The 21,819-nt window shown below is 67.9% G+C and overlaps 2 protein-coding genes across 3 annotated transcripts; both read left to right on the forward strand.

Moving 5' to 3' along the window:
* The first annotated feature begins 497 nt into the window (after positions 1-497).
* LOC310891160 (uncharacterized protein) lies at positions 498-8,988 on the forward strand. The gene is made up of 8 exons (XM_083853444.1): positions 498-793; positions 3,058-3,209; positions 3,690-3,792; positions 4,760-5,009; positions 5,609-5,718; positions 5,940-6,072; positions 6,194-8,250; positions 8,894-8,988. The coding sequence occupies exons 1-8, from the start codon at positions 619-621 to the stop codon at positions 8,920-8,922; spliced, it is 3,009 nt and encodes a 1,002-aa protein (XP_083709570.1). The 5' UTR covers positions 498-618; the 3' UTR covers positions 8,923-8,988.
* Positions 8,989-12,953: 3,965 nt separating this feature from the next.
* B4GAT1 (beta-1,4-glucuronyltransferase 1) lies at positions 12,954-21,110 on the forward strand. 2 transcript variants are annotated; one of them, XR_014577460.1, is made up of 3 exons: positions 12,954-14,859; positions 15,571-18,375; positions 21,070-21,110. XR_014577460.1 is itself a non-coding variant. In XM_083853445.1 (2 exons), exons 1-2 carry the CDS (start codon positions 13,018-13,020, stop codon positions 15,760-15,762), a joined length of 2,034 nt encoding a protein of 677 aa, XP_083709571.1. In that variant the 5' UTR covers positions 12,954-13,017; the 3' UTR covers positions 15,763-18,462. The 2 variants fall into 2 exon arrangements, 1 of the variants encoding a protein (XP_083709571.1); XM_083853445.1 differs by lacking the exon at positions 21,070-21,110 and having other exon boundaries at positions 15,571-18,462.
* Positions 21,111-21,819: the final 709 nt, after the last annotated feature.

The following is a 21,819-nucleotide window of genomic DNA, read 5'->3' on the forward strand; positions in this document are numbered from 1 at the left end:
CCCATAGCCCCCCATAACCCCCCCATCACCCCCCATAGCCCCCCATCGCCCCCCCATCGCCCCCCCATAGCCCCCCCATTATCTCCATCGCCCCCCATAGCCCCCCCATAGCTCCCCATCGCCCCCCCATCGCCCCCCCATAACCCCCCCATTATCCCCATCACCCCCCATAGCCCCCCCATAACCCCCCCCATCGCCCCCCATTACCCCCATCACCCCCTCATCACCCCCCATAGCCCCCCATAGCCCCCCCCCATCACCCCCCATCGCCCCCCCACCCCCCCTCCCCCCCCTCCCCCCCTCCCCCCGCCGGGCGTCCCCCTTTAACCCCTCCCCCCCTTTAGCCCCGCCCCCCCGCCCCCCCCCCCCCGCGCCATCTCCTATTTCGGCTCGAAGCCTCCTCTCCCCCCCCTCCCCCCCCCCCCTTCCCCTCCGCGTCACCGCTGACGTCGCGCGCGTGTCCCCCCGGCGCGGCCCCCCCCTCCCCCTCCCCCTCCGAGTGGGCGGGGCGGGCGGCGTGACGCGGGCGGTGACGCGGGCGCGGCGCTGCCCATATAAGGCGCGGCGCTGCCCATATAAGGCGCGGGGCGGCGCGGCGCGGCGTGGAGCGGCGCGAGGATGCTGCGCTCCACCAAGGGCGCCTCCAAGGCGCGCCGGGACCAGATCAACGCCGAGATCCGCGCCCTGCGCGACCTCCTGCCGCTGCCCGACGGGGACCGGCCGCGCCTCTCCTACCTGCACGTCATGGCCCTCGCCTGCATCTACACCCGCAAGGGGGCCTGCCTGCGGCCCGGTGAGCGGCGGCGGGGAGAGGGGCGGGCGGGGAGCGGGGTAGGACGGGGTTGGGGTAGGGGATAGGATGGGGTTGGGTAGGGGATAGGGAACCGGGGTAGGATGGGGTTGGGTAGGGGAAGGATGGGGTTGGGTAGGGGATAGGATGGGGTTGGTATGGGGTAGGGAACCGGGGTAGGATGGGGTTGGGTAGGGGAAGGATGGGGATCAGGGTAGGGGAAGGATGGGGTTCGGGTAGGAGATAGGATTGGGTTGGGATGGGGATAGGATGAGGATCGGGGTAGGGGAAGGATGGGGTTCGGGTAGGGACTGGGATCGGGTTGGGATGGGGTAGGGACCGGGGAAGGATGGGGTTCGGGTAGGGACTGGATCGGGTTGGGATGGGGTAGGGACCGGGGTAGGATGAGGATCGGATGGGGATAGGATGGGGATCGGGTTGGGATGGGGTAGGGAACGGGGTAGGATGAGGATCAGGTGGGGATCGGGTTGGGACAGGGACCGGGATCGGGTGGGGATCGGGGTAGGATACGGTTGGGGTGGAATAGGGGATGGGATCGGGATAGGATGGGAATGGGATCGGGATGGGATGAGGATAGGACGGGGAACGGGGCAGAAAGGGGACGGGTTCAGCACCGGGGACAGGGACGGGGCCGGGCTCAGCACCAAGGACAGGGACCAGGACCGGTTCAGCACCAGGGACAGGGACCGGGGACCGGGCCGGGCTCAGCACCAGGGACAGCGGCCGGGCTCAGCGCCGGGAACGGGAACCGGGGGGCACCGTGACGGGGAGCGGGGCCGGGAACGGGGACCGGGATCAGCACCAGGGACAGGGACCGGGACCGGGATCCAGTACCAGGGGCAGGGAACGGGAACCGGGAACCGGGACCGGGATCAGCACCAGGGACAGGGACCGGGACTGGGATCCAGCACCAGGGACGGGGACCGGGACCGGGGACCGGGGTCAGGTTCAGCACCAGGGAACGGGGACTGGGGCCGGGAACTGGGATCAGGTTCAGGACCACGGGCAGGGACCGGGGGACACCGGGATGAGGACCGGGAACCGGGGCCGGGTTCAGCACCAGGGACCGGGGACCAGCTTCGGCACCGGGAACCGGGGCCGGGGGACAACGGGAGAGAGACCGGGACCGGGCCAGATTCAGGACCGGGGACTGGGGACCGGGGCCGGGACAGGGTTCAGCAGCAGGGACAGGAACCGGGGACCAGGACCGGGTTCAGTACCAGGGATGGGGACCGGGGGGGGTCAGCGACAGGGACCGGGGGGACAACGAGAACGGGACCCGGGGCCGGTTTCAGCAGCAGGGACAGCGGCTGGGGCTCAGCACCGAGAACGGGGACTGGGGGGACACCGGGACGGGGGACGGGAGGATCAGCAGCAGGGCCAGGGAGCGGAGGGGACACCGGGACAGTGGGATAGGGACAGGGGACAGCAACCGGGACCCGGACTGGGGCTGGAACAGGGACATTGGGATAGGGACAGGGACCGAGTTCAGGGACCGGGAGCAGGACCGGGGATGGGAATTGGGGAGCGGGATGGGGACAGGAGCTGGGATGGGGACAGGAACCAGGGAATGGGGTTGGGATGGGGGTGGATGGACGGGGGACAGAAGCTGGGAACGGGGACAGGAACCAGGGAAGGAACCAGGGAATGGTAATGAGGATGGGATGGGGTCAGGGACCGGGAGTGGGACCGGGGATGAAGAATTAGGGATGGGAACCGGGGATGGGGTTGGGATGGGGTCAGGAACCGAGGATGGGGACAAGAACCAGGGAACAAGGATGGGATGGGGACGGGAACCGGGGAATGGGCACGGGACGGGTTCAGGAACCGGGGAACGAGGAGGGGATGGGGTCAGGAACCGGGGATGGGGTCAGGAACTGGGGAACGGTGATGGGATGGAGACAGGAACCAAGGAATGAGGACAGGATGGGGACAGGAACCAGGGAATAGGGACGGGATGGGGACAGGGACTGGGAGTGGGACCAGGGATGAGGAATTGGGGATAGAAACCAGGGAACGGGGTTGGGATGGGGTCAGAAACTGGAGATGGGAACCAGGGAACGGGGGTGGGATGGGGTCAGGAACTGGGGATGGGGACAGGAACCAGGGAACGGGGACGGGATGGGGTCAGGAACCAGGGAATGGGGTCAGGAACTGGGGAACGGGGATGGGATGGGGTCAGGAACCGGGGGTCCAGGTGGGTGGGTGCCCTCTGGGTGCTGACGTGGGTCCCCCCCACCCCGCAGGGCCGGCGCGGGGAGCACCCCTGGAGCTGCTGGGGGGGCCGGAGCTGGCTGACCTGGTGGCGTCGCTGCCGGGGTTCCTGCTGGCCGTCACCCGCGAGGGGAAGCTGGTCGGCGTCACCGACAACGTCGCGCAGCACCTGGGGCACTCCATGGTGGGTGCCGGGGTGCTGGGAGGGGGGGTGGGGGGCTCGGGGGGGTGGTTCTGGGTGTCTGGGGGGGGTTGGGGGTCTGGGGAGGAGGTTCTGGGTGTCTAGGAGGGGGGTTGGGGGAGCTGGGAGGGGGTTTGGGGGCACTGGAAGTGGGTCTGGGGGGCTTTGGGGGTGTCTGGGGGGGTTTGGGAGTGCTGGGAGGGGGTTCTAGGTGTCTAGGAGGGGGGTTGGGGGCACTGGGAGGAGGTTTGGGGGGGTTGGGAGGGCTGGAGGGGGGGGTTCTGGGTGTCTGGGGGGGTGTTCTGGGTGTCTGGGACGGTTTGGGGGCACTGGGAGGCGGTTTGGGGCTGCTGGGAGGGGATTTGGGGGTGTCTGGGGAGGATTTGGGGGTGCTGGGAGGGGCTTTTGGGGTGTCAGGGGGATTTGTGGGTGTCGGGGGGCTGTGGGTGCTGGGTGCTGACCCCCCATGTGTCCCCCCCCCAGGTGGACCTGGTGGCGCAGGGTGACAGCATCTACGACCTGCTGGACCCCGCCGACCACCCCCTGGTGCGGCACCAGCTCGCCCTGCCCGGGGCCCCCCAGCCAGGTGGGCGGGGCTTGGGGAAGGGGGCGGGGCTTGGGGGGTGGGAGGGGCTCGTGGGGGCGGGGCTTGGGGGAGGGGAGGGGCTTGAGGGATGGAGAGGGGGCGGGTGGGTGGATGGAGGGACGGATGGACGGACGGAGGGATAGAGGGGTGGATGGACAGACGGATGGGCGGAGACGGGGATGGACGGACAGGCGGATATAGAGAGGGATGGATGGACGGACAGATGGACGGAGGGGTGGAGAGGGGGATGGATGGACGGACAGATGGACGGAGGGGTGGAGAGGGGGATGGATGGACGGACAGATGGACGGAGGGGTGGAGAGGGGGATGGATGGACGGACAGATGGACGGAGGGGTGGAGAGGGGGATGGATGGACGGACAGATGGACGGAGGGGTGGAGAGGGGGATGGATGGACGGACAGATGGACGGATGGAGGGAGAGAGGGGTGGATGGACAGACGGGTGGATGGAGAGAGGGATGGACGGACAGACGGATAGAGAGAGGGGTTGATGGATGGACGGACAGACAGACGGATGGCTATAGAAAGGGATTGATGGACAGACAGATGGACGGAGGGATGGAGAGGGGGATGGCTGGACGGACGGACAGATGGAGGGAGAGGAGAACGGATGGATGGATGGACAGATGGAGAAATGGAGGGAGGGATGGACGGACAGATGGACAGAGGGAGGGACAGATGGGTGAATGGGAAGACAGTTGGACAGACGGACGGACAGACGGAGGGATGGAGGGGTGGACGAACGGGCAGACAGACGGACGGAGGGGCAGGAGGATGGGTGGGAGGACAGAAGGACGGGCGGAAAGAAGGATGAACGGAAGGACGGACGGACGGAGGGAGGGATGGACAGACAGAGGGCTGGGGGAGGACGGACAGACGGACGCTGGACACACGGACGGCACTAACGCCCCCCCCTTTTTTTTTTTGTGTGCCCCCCCCCCCCCAGAGCGCCTCTTCCGCTGCCGCTTCACCACCTCCCGCGCCTCGCGCCGCCCCAGCGCCGGCCGCAAGCTGGTTCTGCTGCGGGGCCGCTTCCAGGCCGCCCCCCCCGGCCCCCCCGGGACCCCCCCGGGGCTCTTCGTGGCTTTCTGCGCCCCCCTGGACCCCCCCCCGTGGCCGTGCGCCGACTCCTTGCTGCTGCCGGCCTTCGAGAGCCGCCACGCGCGGGACCTGGCCCTGCTCGACGTCTCGGAGAGGTGGGGGGGGGAGCACCGGGGGAGGGGGGAAATTGGGGGAGTGGGGGGGTCTTGGGGGGGTTGGAGGTGGGCAGGATGGGACCCAGGGGTCGTGGGGGGGTCCTGAAGTGTGCATGGAGGGGTCAAGGTGTTTGAAGGGGGGTCCCCAGATATTTGGGGGGGGGGGTCCCAGGTGTCTTGGGGGGGTCCTCAGATATTTGGGGGGGGGGGGGGTGTCCCAGATGTACAGGATGGGGGTCAGGTGTCTTGGGAGGGGTCCCCAATTATTTGGGGGGGGGGGGATGTGCATGGGGGGGCCCAGACTTCACAAAGGGAACCAAGTAGGAGGAAGGGGGGGTCCCGGGTATTTTGGGGGGGGGGTCCCAGACATCTTGGGGGTCCCCAGGCACTTGGGGGGTCCCAGAAATGTTACGGGGGGGCAGGCACTTGGAGGGGTTCCCAGGGACTTGGGGGGGGTCCCGGGCACCTCAGGGTGCTCCCAGGGGCTTTAGGGGGGTTCCCAGGGACTTGGGGGGGTCCCAGGGCACTTTGGGGGGGGGTGGGGGCACATTGGGGGGGTCTCGGCCAGGGGTGCTGACGGGGGGGGGGTGCTCTCTCAGCGTGCAGATCCACCTGGGCTACGGGCGCGGGGAGCTGCTGGGGCGCTCCTGGTACCGCCTGCTGCACCCCGAGGACTTGGGGCACGTCGCCCGCCAGCACCTCCGCCTGGGTGAGTGTCCCCTGGGTGTCCCCTGGGTGTCCTCGGTCCCCCCCCAGGTCCCCCCTTGGGTGTCTCTTGGGTGTCCCCTGTCCCCCCGGGTGTCCCCCTTGGGTGTCCCCTGTCCCCACAATGTCCCCATGGGTGTCCCTGTCCCTCCTGGTGTCCCCATTGTGTCCCCAAGGGTGTCCCCACCCCACTGACACCCTCCCCCCCCCATGTTGTCCCCGCAGCAGGGGCAGCGGCGGAGGCGCGTGGGGAGCTGGTGGCGCGGCTGCAGCGCAAGGACGGCCTGGGCTGGACCTGGGTCTACGCCCGCCTGCGCCCCGAAGGCCCAGCCCTGCTGGCCCACAACTTCGTCATCAGGTGAGCGGGGAGGGGCCGGACCACCGGGACCACCCATGTGCCCCCCCGCAGCCTCGCAAGGGCGCCAAGAGTTGGGGTGCACCTGTGACCCCCCCCCTCATCTCCCCGATTTCTCCGGCAGCGAGGCCGAGGCTTGGTGCCTGCGGCAGCAGCTGGCAGCCGAAGCCCCCCCAGGACCCCCGGAGGCTTTTGGTCCCGGCCTCGATTTCCCTGGTGGTGGCGGTGGCGGAGACCTCGGCGTTGGCCCCGGCGTCGGACCCGGCGTTGACCTTGGGCTAGGAGCCGGGCTTGGAGCCGACGGTGGAGCCAACGTTGGCCTTGGCCTTGGGGTCAACGTTGGCCATGGTCTTGGAGCTGATGTCGGACACGGGCTCGGGGCCGGTGCCGCCAGCGTTGACCCCGGCCTTGGACCTGGTCTTGGATCCAACGTGGGACCCGGTCTTGGAGCCGCTGTTGGACACGGTCTTGGACTTGGCGTTGGGGCCAGCGTTGACCCTGGTCTTGGACGTGGTCTTGGAGCCAATGTGGGACCTGGTCTTGGAGCCAATGTTGACCCCGGTCTTGGACCTGGTCTTGGAGCCAGCGTGGGACCCAGTCTTGGAGCCAACCCTGGTCTTGGAGACGCCATTGAACACGGTCTCGGAGCCGGCGCCCCGACCAACGTTGACCCCGGTCTTGGAACTGGTCTTGAAGCCAACTCTGGTCTTGGACCCAGTCTTGGAGCCAACGTGGGACCTGGTCTTGGAGCCAACGTTGACCCTGGTCTTGGACCCAGTCTTGGAGCTGCCATCGAACACGGTCTCGGAGCCGGCGCCGCGGCCAATGTTGATCCCGGTCTTGGAGCTGCTGTTGGACATGGTCTTGGACTTGGCATTGGGGCCAGCGTTGACCCCGGTCTTGGAGCCAACCTTGGACAAGGACTTGGAGCCAGCGTCGGGCACGGCCTCGGTGCCGGCGTTGGGGCCGGAGTTGGCATCAGAGTGGACGTCGGCCTCGGCGTGGCAGCCGGCGCCGGCACCGACGTTGGCCTCGGGACTCAAGTCGGAGCTGGCCTCGGACCCAGCACTGGAGAGGACGTTGGAGCTCGCCTCCAGACTGACGCCGGAGCGGACGTTGGCCACGGCCTCGGCGCCGGCATCTCCCTTGGCATCGGCAGCGGCATCAGCGCCAGCGTTGGACTCGGTGTCGGAGCTGTCGGCCCCGCTCTCCCATCTGACGTCGGTGCCAGCGTTGGGCTCGCCGTCGGAGCCAATATCGGCGTCGGTGCCGGCGTCGGACTTGGCCTTGGTGCCAACGTTGGCTCGGGCCTTGGATCTGCAGTTGGACTTGGCCTCGGAGCCGCCCTCGGCGCCAACGTTGGCTCCGTTCTCACATCCGGCGTCGGACCCGGCGTCGGCCTCGCCGTCGGAGCCGCCGTCGGAGCCAACGTCGGCTCTACCCTTGGACCCGGCGTCGGTCTTGCCGTCGGAGCCAACGTCGGCGTTGGGCTTGGTGTCGGAGCCCACGTCAGCAGCGCTCTCCCGTCGGACACCGGCGCCGGGGTGGGACTCGGCATCCGAGCCGCCGTCGGAGCCAACGTCGGCGTCGGCACCGCCGTTGGCCTTGGCCTTGGGGCCAACGTTGACTCTGCCCTTCCATCCGCCATCGGCACCAACGTTGACCCCGCTCTTGCCACCGGCATCGACCCCGGCGTGGGGCTGGCCGTGGGGCCGGCCGTGGGGCTGGCCCTGGGCGCCAACATCGGCGTGGGGCTGGCCGTGGGCGCCCGCCTGGCCCCCGAGCTGCCGGGGGGGGCCGCCACCGAGACCTGGACGCCCCCCTACACCCCCCGGCAAGCGCCGCCCTTCGCCTTCGGCCCCCCGGAGCCCCCCGAAGCCGCCCCCGAGAAGCTGCCGCCGAGCCCCGAAAGCCCTGGGGGGGGTGCCGGGGCAGGGACGACCCCCACCCCCGGCACCCTGCTGACCCCCGAGACGTCGCCCCCACCGCCGCCGGCCGCCCCCAGCGCCCTGCGCCGCCTCCTACGGGGTTTGGCCGCCGCCGTCACCACGGGGGGGGGACAACGGCGCCCTGGTGGCGCCCCCAGCCCCCGACCTCCCCCCCCGCCCCGGTCGCCCCGCGACCCCTTCGCTGAGTTGTATCAACTCCCCCAGAGCCGCCTCCAGGACGCCTTCCGCCAAGGTAGGGTGCTGGGGAGCACCCCTGGGTGCTGGGGGGCTGGGGGTGGCGCCCCGCGGGGGAAGGGGGGGGTGCCTGGGGGTGCTGGGAGCTGCGGGGGAGGTGGTGTGGGGATGGGCATGGGGGGATTTGGGGTGAAGGTAGGGGTCCTGGGTGCTGGGGACCCGTAGGGTGGCATCTGCTTGGGGGGCTCCTATGGGTGCTGGGGACTCAAGGGTGCTGGGGACCCATGGGGGGGGCACCTTTATGGGGTCTCCCATGGGTGCTGGGGACAATGGGCCCCCAGTTTGGGGTTGGGTCATCGGGGACTTTGGGGTGAAGACAGGGGTCCTGGGTGCTGGGTTCCTATGGGTGCTGGGGACCTATGGGTGCTGGGGACCCATAGGGTGACACCTTCATGGGGTGGGGGTGGGGGGCTCCCGTGGGTGCTGGGGACTACGGGCCCTCCCAGTTTGGGGTCGGACACTTGGGTCATCGGGGTGCCGTTGGGAATCCTTGAGGGGGGGGGGACACCCATGGGTGCTGGTGGGATCCCAAAGCGGGGCTGGGGGGGGGGGGGTTGGGCACCCCTTCCCTGGGGGGTCTGGGGGCTCAGTGGCTTTTGGGGGGGGGTCCCTAACGCCGTGTCCCCCCTTCCCCCCCGCAGCCGGAAGCCAGCGCGCCCCGTCCTTCTGAACTAAGTCTGTGACGCGACTTGCCCCCAGTATGGCATATTGTCATTGTCACCCCCGCTGCCCCCCGCCCGCCCCCCCCCGGGGCCTTTCGTGCTAATTTAACTCGTAACGAGTCTCTAAGGTAATTGGGGGGGGGCTGGTGGCCCCCCCCCTCTCCCCAGCCCGGACGCCTGGGTCCTGTCCCATTGTCCCCCTCCCCTCCCCTCTGGGACGTGTCCCCAAAATTTTGTGTCCGTCCCCCCCCCGTGTCCACAAGGTGGCTTTGAGCCACCCCCCCCCCAGTCCCTTGTCACCCCCCCTGTCCCTTGTCACCCCCCCCCCCATCCCCAGGGGCTGTGTTTTTGGCAGAGCCCCCCTCAAAATGTGTACCCCCCCACCCCACCCATGGGTGTCCCCAAGGAGGGGGACCGAGGCACGATGTGGCTCGATGTCCCCAAAACCCCAAAGTGTCCCAAAACCTCCGAATGTCCCTAAAGTCCCCATGTCCCCAACCTGAGGGACTGAGACGTGACCGTGGCTCAGTGTCCCCCCTGTCCCCAAAACCCCAAAATGTCCCCAACATCCCCCAGAGTCCCCAAAACGCCCAAAATGTCCCCAAAACCCCAATGTCCCCAGCCTGAGGGACTGAGACACGTCCATGGGTCAGTGTCCCCATGGCCACCAAACCCCAAAATGTCCCCAAAACCCCCAAGTGTCCCCAAAACCCCCAGTGTCCCCAACATCCCCCAACGTCCCCAACCAAGACGCCGAGCCACGTCGCAGCGGGACGTCACCAGCCCCGAGGGACCGACACCTGCCACAGCTCGACGTCCCCGAGGGCACCCGGTCACCGCGTCGGTGGCTCCGTGTCCCCAACGTCCCCATGGCACCAGATGGGGACACATCGCAGCTGCTGTCCCCGATGTCCCCAACCCAAAGGACTGAGACCTGTCACGGCCTGATGTCCTCAACGTCCCCAACGTCCCCGATGTCCCCAACCTGAAGGACTGAGATCCATCACAGCCCGATGTCCTCAATGTCCCTGATGTCCCCAATGTCCCCAACCCAAAGGACTGAGACCCGTCATGACCTGATGTCCCCGATGTCCCTGATGTCCCCAACCCAAAGGACGAAGACCCACCATCGCCTGATATCCTCGACGTCCCCAATGTCCTTGAAGTCCTCGACGTCCCCAATGTCCCCAGACCAAAGGACCAAGATCCACCACGTCCTGATGTCCCCAACGTCCCCGATGTCCCTAACCCACAGGACTGAGACCCGTCATGGCCTGATGTCCTTGACATCCTCAACGTCCCCAACGTCCTCAACGTCCTTGATGTCCCCAGCGTCCCCAACTCAAAGGACCAAGACCCTCCATGGCCTGATGTCACCACCGTCCCCGATATCCTCGACGTCCTTGATGTCCTCAACATCCCCGATGTCCCCAACCCAAAGGACCAAGACCCTCCATGGCCTGATGTCCCCAACGTCCCCAACCCAAAGGACCAAGATCCACCACGTCCTGATGTCCCCAGCGTCCTCGACGTCCTTAATGTCCCCAACGTTCCTGATGTCCCCAACCCAAAGGACTGAGACCCGTCACGGCCTGATGTCCTTGATGTCCCCGATGTCCTCAACATCCTTGATATCCTCGATGTCCCCAGTGACCCCAACCAAAGGACCAAGATCCACCATGACCCAATGTCCTCAACGTCCCCAACATCCCCGATGTCCCCAACCCAAAGGACCAAGACCCGTCATGGCCTGATGTCCTCGATGTCCTTGATGTCCTCAACGTCCTTGATGTCCTCAATGTACTCGACATCCCTGATGTCCCCAACCGAAAGGACTGAGACCCATCATGACCCGATGTCCACAACGTCCCCAATGTCCCCAACATCCCCAATGTCCCCAATCTGAAGGACGAAGACCCGTCATGGCCTGATGTCCTTGATGTCCCCCATATCCTCGATGTCCCCGATGTCCCCAACATCCCCAATGTCCTCAACATCCCCAATGTCCCCAACCCAAAGGACTGCGACCCACGGTGACCCGATGTCCCCGACGTCCCAATTGTCCCCGACACACGGGACAGACGCCCCCTCGCGGCCCGATGTCCCCAACCCGAGGGACTGGCCCCCGATGTCCCCAACGTCCCCGGAGGACGCGGGGCCCCCGTCAGCGCCCCCCCCACACCCCCTATGGGGCCGAGGTCCCCAATGCCCCCTGATGTCCCCAGCGCCCCCCCCCCTGCCACCTGACCCCCGGCTGGGGGTCCCTGGAGGCGCCACTGCGGGGTTGGGGCCGTCTGTACGGACCCGGGGGGGGGCCCGAATCTGCCCCCCCCCGGCAATAAAGTGGCTCCTGTTGCCCCCCCACCTGTGGCTGCTGCTTTTCTTTGGGGAGGGGGGGAGACACAGGGAGGGGGGGCACACAGGTTGGGGGGGGGCACTGAGGTGGGGGAGACCTGGAGGGGGGAGCACGGGGGGGGGGGGGGGGGGCACAGGTATGGGGGAGGCGCAGAGGTGGGGGAGACCTGGAGGGGAGGGGGGGGGGGGGGTCCAGGGGCGGGGGGAGGGTCCAAGGTATTTGGGTGGGGGGGGTCCCAGAGTTCGCGGAGACCTGGGGGGGGGGAATCCAGGGGTGGGCTGGGGAGTGCGAGGTATTTTGGGGGGGGGGGATGTCTAGGTATTTGGGGAAGGGCACAAGGGGAGGAGGGGTGAATCCCAGGTGTTGGGGGGGGGGTCCCAGGGTTTGGGGAGGGTGGTCCCGGGGTGGTTGTGGGGCAAGTTATTTATGGGGGGGGCCAGGGGGCACAACGGGGGGGGGGGGGTGTCCAGATAAGGGGTGGGACACGGGGGGATCACGTGGGGGGGAGGTCCCAGGGCTGGGGGGGGTCCCAGGTATTGGGGGGGGAGGTCTCAGAGGTGGGGGGGGGTCCCAGAACCCCGTTGGGGGGGTCCCAGGGCTCAGCGCAGGGGCCGGGCACAAGGACCCAGGGCGGCCGCGCCGCGACCTTGGCCCCGCCCCCGGCCCCCCTCGGCCCCGCCCCTGTATCTTGGCCCCGCCCCCTTCGCCTCTGGCCCCGCCCCTGGAGCCTGGCCCCGCCCCCGCCCCCCCGTGGCCTCCCCCTAAGCCCCGCCCCGCCCCCGGGTTGTGACCACGCCCCTCGGCGCCTGGCCCCGCCCCGCGCATGCGCAGCTCCTCCCGGCGACGCGGCGCGGTGAGCTTCCGGCCCCGGGTCCCGGCCCCGACCGTGCCCGGCTCCCCCCCCCCCTCCCCCCCGCCCTCCCCTCCCCCGGCTGGGCCTCGGCCCCTCCCCGCCCCCCAGTGCCCCCAGTTCCCTCCCAGTGCCCTCCCAGTGCCCTCCCAGTGCCCTCCCAGTGCCTCCCAGTTCCCTTCCAGTGACCCCCAGTGCACTCCCAGTATCTCCCAGTATCTCTCAGCACCCTCCCAGTGCCTCCCAGTACCCCACCAGCACCCCCCCAGTATCCCCGATACCCCCAGCACCCTTCCAGTACCTCCCCAGCACCCCACCAGTACCCCCAGTTACCTCCCAATACCCCCTGAATACCCCCCGGTTACCCCCCCAATACCCTTCAGTACCCCCCAATACCCCCCAGTAACCCCAGTTACCCCCCCAGTTACCCCCAATACCTCCCCAGTCCCCCCCAGCACCCCCCCAGTTACTGCCCAACCCCCTTAAAACCCCCCAGTTACCCCCCCAGCTCTCCCAGTACCCCCCAGTTACCCCCTAGTTAGACCCCAGTTACCCCCCAGTCCCCCCAGTTGCCCCCCCAGTACCTCCTAATACCTCCCATACCCCCTCGGTTACCCCCAGCCCCCCACCCGCAGTCCCCCCAGTAGCCCCCCAGCACCTCCCCCAGTCCCCCCAGTTGCCCCCCAGTCCTCCCAGTACCCCCACAGTCCCCCCAGTTCCCCCTCAGTCCTCCCAGTACCCAACCCCAGTACCCCCAGTTCCCACCAGTCCCCCCAGTTACCCCCCTAATACCCCCCCAATACCCCCCAGTTCCCCCCTCAGTACCCCCCCCAAGTCCCCCCATTCCCCCCCCAGTCCCCCCAGTCCTCCCAGTCCTCCCAGTTCCCCCCCCCCCAAATGGGCCGGGGCCGCCTGCTGGGGGGCTGCGCCTGGCTGCTGGGGGCCCTGGCGGTGCTGCAGACCCTCTACCTCTGGGCGCTGCCCCCCCCCCGCCGCCACCGCGGCCCCCCCCAGCCGCCGCCCCCCCCTCGGGGGGTCCTGGACGCCTCGGGGTCCTTCCGCGTCTACCGGGACCTTTTGGGCCCCCCCCCCAGGCTCAGCGGCCCCCCCGAGCTGGTGCTGGCCACCCACGGCACCCCCGGGCGGGTGGCGGGGGCGCTGGGGGGGGCCCTGGCGGGGGGGGGCTGGGAGGGCCCCCTCTCGGTGGCCGTTTTCGGGGAGGGGCCAGGGGGTGCGGCCCTGGGGGAGCTTTTGGGGGCGCTGGGGGCCTGCCGGGGGGCGTGGGGGCGCCTGCGGCTCCACGTGGTGCTGGGGGCCGCCGCCAGGCCTCCCCCCCGCACCCCCCCGCGCCCCCCCCCACCGGGGGGCTGCGGGGGGGCCCTGCGGCGGGTGGCGTCCGCCCCGGCCCCCCCCAGCTACGCTTTGGGGGTGCCGTACCCCGGGAACCTGCTGCGGAACGTGGCCTGGGGGGGGGCGGTGGGTTTGGGGGGGGGCTGGGGGGAGGGGGCGGCCGCCGCCCCCCCCCCGGTTTGGGGACGCCCCCGGCCCCAAAACGGCCTCTTCGTGCTCTTGGTGGACGCCGACGTGGTGCCGAGCCGGGGGCTGCGGGAGGAGTTCCTGAGGATGTGGAGGGAGCAGGGGGGGCTGGGGGGGGTGGGGGGGCACCCCCCGGGGGGGGGAGGGGGCGGGGGGGCAGGGGGGGTGGGGGGCGGTGAGGGGCGGGGGGTCCCAAAGGGGTTCGGTGGGCTCGGGGTCGCCGGGGGCGTGGAGGAACCCAACGGCCTCGAGGGCCCTGAGGTCATCGGGGTCCCCAAGGTCATGGGGGTCCCCAGGGTCATGGGGGACCCCAAGGTCATGGGGGACCCCAAGGTCACGGGGGTCTCCGAGGTCATGGGGGACCCCAAGGCCATCGAAGTCCCCAAGGGGTTCCATGACCCCGGTGTCCCCAACGTCATCGTGGAGGACCCCAACGCCCTGGGGGTCCCCAAGGCCATGAGGGTCCCCAAGAGCCTCAATGACCCCGGTGTCCCCAATGTCATGGAAGACCCCAAGACCCTTGAGGACCCCAAGACCCTTGAAGACCCCAAGACCCTTGAGAACCCCAACGCCCATGAAGACCCCAACGCCCTGGAGGTCCCCAAGGCCATGAGGGTCCCCAAGAGCCTCAATGACCTGGGTGTCCCCAACATCGTGGAAGACCCCAACACTCTTGAGGACCCCAAGACCCTTGAGAACCCCAAAGCCCTTGAAGACCCCAACACCTTTGAAGACCCCAATGGTCTTGAGGACCCCAAGACCCTTGAGAATCCCAAGACCCTTGAAGACCCCAACGCCCTCAAGAACCCCAACGCCCTTGAGGACCCCAAGGCCCTTGAAGACCCCAACGCCCTGGAGGACCCCAATGCCCCGGGTGCCACGGCGCCCCCCTGGGACCGGGTGGTCTTCGTGCTCCCAGCCTTTGAGGTGCGCGCGGGGGTCCCGGTGCCGGGGACGAAGGCGGAGCTGCTGCGGCTGTGGGGCCAGGGGGCGGCGCGGCCATTCTACGGGGCGCTGTGCCCCCGCTGCCAGGCGCCCACGGGCTATGGGCGGTGGCGGGGGCTGCCACCAGCCCCCCAGCTGCGCGTGGCCTACGAGGCGCCGTGGCGGGACCCCTGGGAGCCCTTCTACGTGGGGCCGGCCCACAGCGTGCCCCCCTTCGACGAGCGCTTCCTGCAGTACGGCTTCAACCGCATCAGCCAGGTGACCGGGAGGGATTTGGGGTGGCTTGTGGGGGGGGGATTTGGGGTTGCCAGGGGGGGATTTGGGGTTGCCAGAGGGCATTTGGGGTGGTCAGGGGGGATGTGGGCCATTTGGGTGGCCGTGGGGGCTGTGGGGTCGCCATGGGGGTTGTGGGGTGGCTGGGGGGGGGATTTGGGGTGGCCAGGGGAAATTCGAGGTGGTTGGGGGGATTTGGGGTGGCCATGGGGGCTGTGGGTCATTTGATTGGCTGGGGGGGCTATGGGGTGGCCATGGGGTTATTGGGTGGCTGTGGAGGTTATGGGGTGGCCATGGGGGTTGTGGGGTGACCATGGGGGCTTTGCGGTGGCCAGGGGGGCTGTGGCTCATTTGGGTGGCCATGGGAGTTGTGGGGTGGCTGTGGGGTTGTCGGGTCACCGTGAGGGCTATGGGGTGGCCATGGGGGCTATGGGTGCTGTGGGGTGGCCCCAGGGTTATGGGGTTGCCATGGGGTTTTTGGGTGGCCGCGGAGGTTATGGGGTGGTCATGGAGGTTATGGGGTGGCCATGGGGGTTGTGAGGTGGCCATGGGGATTATGGGTGCTGTTGGGATCTGTGGGTGCTTCAGGGGTTCTACGGGTGCTGTAGGGGAGATGTCGGGCTCTGTGGGGTGTCAGCGGGTCCCGTGGGGTGTCCGTGGGTCCCGTGGGGTAACGGTTTCCCCACCACCACCCAGGCCTGCGAGCTGCACATGGCCGGGTTCCGTTTTGCGGTGCTGGACGGGGCCTTCGTCGTCCACCGCGGCTTCAAGGAGGCCGGCGGCTTCCACGGGGCGCGGGAGGCCGAGCTGAGCCACAACCGGCAGCTGTACCGGCGCTTCCGCGACGAGCTGCGCCTCCGCTACCCCCGCTCGACGCGCCGCTGCTGACACCCGGCTCCCATGCACGGGGCCACGGGGACGGCGTCAACGGGGTCCTGGGGACGTTGGTCAGCAGGGTCATACGGACACTGGTCAACTGGGTTCCATGGGCGTTGGTCAACGGGGTCCTGTGGGCATTGGTCAACAGGGTCCTGTGGGCGTTGGTCAACAGGGTCCTCGGGATGTTGGTCAGCAGGGTTCTATGGACATTGGCCAACTGGGTTCCCATGGGTGTCGGTCAACGGGGTCCTCAGGACCTTGTTAACTGGTTTCTATGGACATTGGTCAATGAGGTCCTGTGGACGTTGGTCAACGGGGTCCTCAGGACGTTGGTCAACTGGGTCCTGTGGACGTTGGTCAACAGGGTCCTATGGCTGTTGGTCAACGGGGTCCTTGGGACGTTGTCAGCTGGGTTCTATGGGTGTTGGTCACCTGGGTTCTGTGGACATTCGTGTACTGGGTTCCCATGGGTGTTGGGCAACTGGGTCCCATGGACATCATCAACTGGTTGCTTGGGTCAATGGGGTCCTATGGATGTTGGCCAACTGGGTTCTATGGACACTGGTCTACGGGGTCCCTTGGGTGTTGGTCAACAGGGTTCTGTGGGCATTGGCCAACTGGGTTCCCATGAGTGTTGGTCAACGGGGTCCTCAGGACCTTGTTAACTGGTTTCTATGGACATTGGTCAACGGGGTCCTGTGGATGTTGGTCAATGGGGTCCTATGACATTGGTCAGCTGGGTCCTGTGGATGTTGGTCAACGGGGTCCTCAGGACGCTGGTCAACTGGGTCCTGTGGTTGTTGGTCAACAGGGTCCTATGGCTGTGGGTCAACGGGGTCCTTGGGACGTTGGTCAACGGGGTCCTGTAGTTGTTGGTCAGTGGGGTCCTTGGGACGTTGTCAGCTGGGTTCTATGGGTGTTGGTCACCTGGGTTCTATGGACATTCGTGTACTGGGTTCCCATGGGTGTTGGTCAATGGGGTCCCATGGACATCATCAACTGGTTGCTTGGGGTCAATGGGGTCCTATGGATGTTGGCCAACTGGGTTCTATGGACACTGGTCAATGGGGTCCTGTGGACGTTGGTCAGCGGAGTCCTTGGGACGTTGGTCAGTGGGGTGCCGTGGATGTTGGTCACTGGGGTCCTTGGGACGTTTTCAGCTGGGTTCTATGGGTGTTGGTCACTGGGTTCTATGGACGCTGGTCAACAGGGTCCTGTGGACACGGGTCAACAGGGTCCTTGTGACGCGGTCAACAGGGTCCTTGGGATGTTGTCAGCTGGGTTCTATGGACATGGGTCAACTGGGTCATTGGGACATCGGTCAGTGGGGTCCTGTAGATGTCGGCCTGCGGGGTTCTATGGACGTTGTCACCTGGGTTCTATGGACATCGGTCTACTGGGTTCTATGGACGTTGGTCAACGGGGTCCTGTGGATATTGGTCAGCTGGGTCCTTGGGACGTTGTCAACTGGGTTCTAGGGACACTGGTCAGTTGGGTCCTATGGATGTTGGTCAACTGGGTTCTATGGACATTGGTCAATGGGGTCCTATGGAGGTTGGTCAGCTGGGTTCTGTGGACACTGGTCAACTGGGTTCTATGGACATTGGTCAGCTGGGTCCTATGGAGGTTGGTCAACGGGGTCCTATCTGGTTGGTGGTCAACTGGGTTTTGTGGACACTGGTAAACCGGGTTCTATGGACATTGGTCGATCGGGACGTTGTCAACTGGGTTCTGTGGACGTTGTCAACTGGGTTCTGTGGACATTGGTCTACTGGGTTCCCATGGACGTTGGGCAACGGGGCCCTTAGGACGTTGCCAAATGGGTCCCCCGGGTGTTGGTCCGCTGGGTTGCCGTGGATGTTGGTCGGTGAGGTCACACAGACGTGGTCAACTGGGACCCGTGGACGTGAACTGGGTCCCGTGGGTGTTGTCAACTGGTCCCATCGGTCCAGTTGGACCAGTTGTCCAGGTGGACATCGGTCTACTGGGTTCCATGGGTGTTGGTCAGCTGGGTTCCTCGGACATCAGCGGGGTCCCATGGACGTCAACTGGGTCCCACTGATACTGGTCAACTGGGTCCCATTGATCAACTGGGTCCCAATGACATCATCAACGGGATCCCAATGACATCATCAACCGGGTCCCAATGACATCATCAACTGGGCCCCATGGACATTGATCAGCTGGATCCCAATGATATCATCAACTGGGTCCCAATGACATCATCAACGGGATCCCAGTGACATCACCACCCAGATCCTAATGACATCATCAACTGGATCCCAATGACATCATCACCCAGATCCCAATGACGTCATCAACCGGGTCCCAATGACATCATCACCCGGATCCCAGTGACATCATCACCCGGATCCCAATGACATCATCAACGGGATCCCAATGACATCATCAACGGGATCCCAATGACATCATCAACTGGGTCCCAATGACATCATCAACGGGATCCCAATGACATCATCAACCAGATCCCAATGACATCATCAACTGGGTCCCAATGACATCATCACCCGGATCCCAATGACATCATCACCCAGATCCCAGTGACATCATCAGCTGCATCCCGCGGACGGTCGCCGGGTCCTGGTGACGTCGGTCACTGGGGTGCGTCTCCTTTGGGCGCCGTTGGGTTCCCCGGGGGGGGGGGGTCCACCAATGATAATTTGGGGGGGGGGGAGCGGGGGGGCGTGGCCGGGGGGGGCGTGGCCGGGGGGGCAGAGCCCTGGGGCGGGCGATGGGCCGTTTGTCGTTGTCACCAACACGCAACGAGCGTTTTGCTAAATTGTGGAGAAATTTGGCTGCTTGGTGCCCCAAAACCCACGGGGAGCCCCCACCCCCACCCCCCCCCCGGGACTCCCCCCCTCGAGACCTCAGGAGCCCTCCCAGGCCCCCCGGGCCCACCCAGAGACCCCTGAACCCTTCCTCAGAGACCCCCCCCCAGGACTCTGCACGACCCCCCCAAGGCCCCCCTGAGCCTCCCAGGACCCCTTGAGCACCCCAGGACCCCCCTGAAGCCCCCGGACCCCCCCGGACCCCTCAGGAAGCCCCTTGAGCTCACCAGGACCCCCCCCTGAGCCCCCCCGCCCCCCCCACAACTCCCCCCAGGACCTCCCACAACCCCCCCAGACCCTTCAGAGACCCCCCCCCCCCCCAGAACTCAGCCTCCCCAGGACCCCCAGGACCCCCCCCAAACACCCCAGGCCCACCCTGAACCCCCAGGACCCCCCCCCAGAAGTACCCTAGGACCACCCTGAACCCCCAAGGACTCCCCCTGAACCCCTCAGGACCCCCCTGAGACCCCCAGGACCCCCCCAGCAGCCACCCAGGACCACCCTGAGCCCCCCCAGGGCCCCTTGAACCCCCTTGAATCCCCCCAAACCCCCTGAACAGCCCCCCAGGGCCCTCCTGGGCCCCCCAACCTCCCCCCAGAACCCCCCCCCCAGACTCCCCCCACAACCCCCCCAGACCCCTCAGAGACCCCCAGAACTCTGCACAGCCTCCCCAGAACACCCCCCCCCCCCCCGAGCCCCTCAGGACCACCTGAGCAGCCCCCTAGGACCCCCCCTGAGCCCCCCAGGATCCCCCGAACCCCTCAGGACCCTCCCAAGCCCCCAGGACCCCCCCCAGAATCCCGCAGGCCCTCCCCCACCCCTCCAGAGACCCCCCCTTGAACCCCTCCAGACCCTTGAGCCTCCCAGGACCCCCCCCCCCGAAACACCCTAGGACCCCTCTGAGCCCCAGAACCTCCCTGAACCCCTCAGGACCCCTCCTAAACCCGCAGGACCCCCCCCTCAGCCCCCTCCCTCAGGCCCTCCCCCCCTCCCAGGCCCCCTCAGAGACCCCCCCCTTAATCCCCCCAGACCCCCTGAGCCCCCCAGAAACACCCCAGGAACACCCCAGAGACCCCCAGAGACCCCCATGAAACTCCCCCCAGATCCCCTGAGCCCCCAGGAGCCCCCCAAAACCCCCAGGACCCCCCCAGAAGCCCTCAGGACCCCCCAAACCCCCGGGATCCTCCCCCCAACCCCCCCAGGCCCCCCCCAGAGACCCTCCCAGACCCCCTTGGACCTTTCAGGACCTCCCCCCAAACCCCTAGGACCCCCCGCGAAACCCCCCAGGCCCTCCCCCAAGCCCCCCCAGACCCCCTCAGAGACCCCCTGAACCCTCCAAGACACCCCCCCCCCAGACCCCCCTGAACCCCCCAGACCCTCTCAGCCCCCAGGACCCCCCCAGGAACACCTCAGGAACACCCCAGGACCCCCTTGGACCCCTCAGGACCATCCCCCAACCCCTAGGACCCCCCCCTGAAACCCCCAGGCCCTCCCCAAACCCCCCCCCAGACCCCCTCAGAGACCCCCCTGAACCCTCCAAGACCCCCCCCCCAGACCCCCCTGAACCCCCAGACCCTCTCAGTCCCCAGGACCCCCCTTGGACCCCTCAGGACCATCCCCCAACCCCTAGGACCCCCCCTGAAACCCCCCAGGCCCTCCCCAAACCCCCCCCCAGACCCCCTCAGAGACCCCCCTGAACCCTCCAAGACCCCCCCCCAGACCCCCCTGAACCCCCCAGACCCTCTCAGTCCCCAGGACCCCCCTTGGACCCCTCAGGACCCCCCAAAACCCCTAGGACCCCCCCCGAAACCCCCCAGGCCCTCCCCAAGCCCCCCGCAGGCCCCCTCAGAGACCCCCCTGAACCCTCCCCCAGCCCCCCCCGACCCCCCCCGGACCCCCTGAGCCCCCAGAGACCCTTCAGGACCCCCTGAGCCCTCAGGAACCCCCCCAGGACCCCCCCAAAGCCCCCCAGGACCCCCAGAGCCCCCCCCAGAGGCCTCTCCCCGTGCCCAGGCCCCGCCCCCGTGCCCCGCCGTTGCTAGGCGACGGCGCAGCGCGTCACTTCCGGGCTCTCCGACCACGTCGCCAGGGCAACGGGCCCGGAGCGGGGGAATGGCGGTGGTCGAGGAGAGGTGCGGGGGGGGCTGGGGGGGCTGGGGAGGAGGGGAGGGGACCGGGGAAAGTGGGGAGGGGGGGCGGGGAGGGGGTGGGGACCGGGGACGGGGGGGGGAACCGGGGGGAACCGGGAGATCGGGGGGAACGGTGGGGAGGAACTATAGTACGGGGGACGTGTTTCCGGGGGGGACCGCTGAGAGGGACGGACCCGTACGGACGCGGGGGAGCGCTTTGGCTGCCGGACCGCGGCTGCGCGCAGCCCCGCTGGGGGACCGCTTTTGGCGGTCCGTCGGGATTCGCGGTCCCCCCCCGGGCGCCGCGTTCCCCGACAGGAAGGTTCCGGCCCCCGCAGCTCGTCCCTATGGCTGGAGGCCCACGACGACGCCTTGGCCGGGCTCCGCTCCTCCCCCGCCTGCATGGGTGAGCGCGGGGCATCATGGGGGGGGGGGGGGGGGGCACCCCAGGACCCCCCCCCCGGGGGTGGGGGACCCCCATGTGGCCCCTCCCCCCTTTAACCCCCCCCTTTTATCACAGTGCTGGCTGATGTGCACGGGGATGGGGATCACAAGGTGAGACACCCCCCCCCTCCCCCCCTGCACCCATGGGTGCCCCTCGCCCACCCATGTGCCCCCCCCCCGCACCCATGGGTGCCCCCCCCCCATGTCATGGGGGTGCTGGGGGGGTCCTTTGGGTGCCGTTGGGGGGGTCACTGGGTGCTATTGGGGGGTCCCTTGGGGGGCTGGGGTGGTCCCTTGGGTGCTGGGAGGTCCTTGGGTGTCATGGGGGGGGGTCATTGGGTGCCATAAGGGGGTCACTGGGTGCCCTGGGGGGGGTCCTTGAGTGTCATGGGGGGTGACTGGGGGGGGTCACTGGGTGCTGGGGGGGTCATTGGTTACCATGGGGGGGTCTTTGGTTACCATGGGGGGGGGGGTCCTTGAGTGTCATGGGGGAGGTCACTGGGGGGGGTCTCTTGGGGGCTGGGGGGGGTCACTGGGGTGCCATGCGGGGGTCATTGGGTGCCATGGGGGGGGTCACTGGGGGCCCTGGGGGGGTCATTGGGTGCAGGGTGGGGTCCTTGAGCGCCATGGGGGGTCACTGGGTC

The sequence above is a fragment of the Anser anser genome (genome assembly GCF_964211835.1).
Source record: "Anser anser genome assembly, contig: HAP1_SCAFFOLD_657, whole genome shotgun sequence".
In the NCBI taxonomy this organism is placed as follows: domain Eukaryota; kingdom Metazoa; phylum Chordata; class Aves; order Anseriformes; family Anatidae; genus Anser; species Anser anser.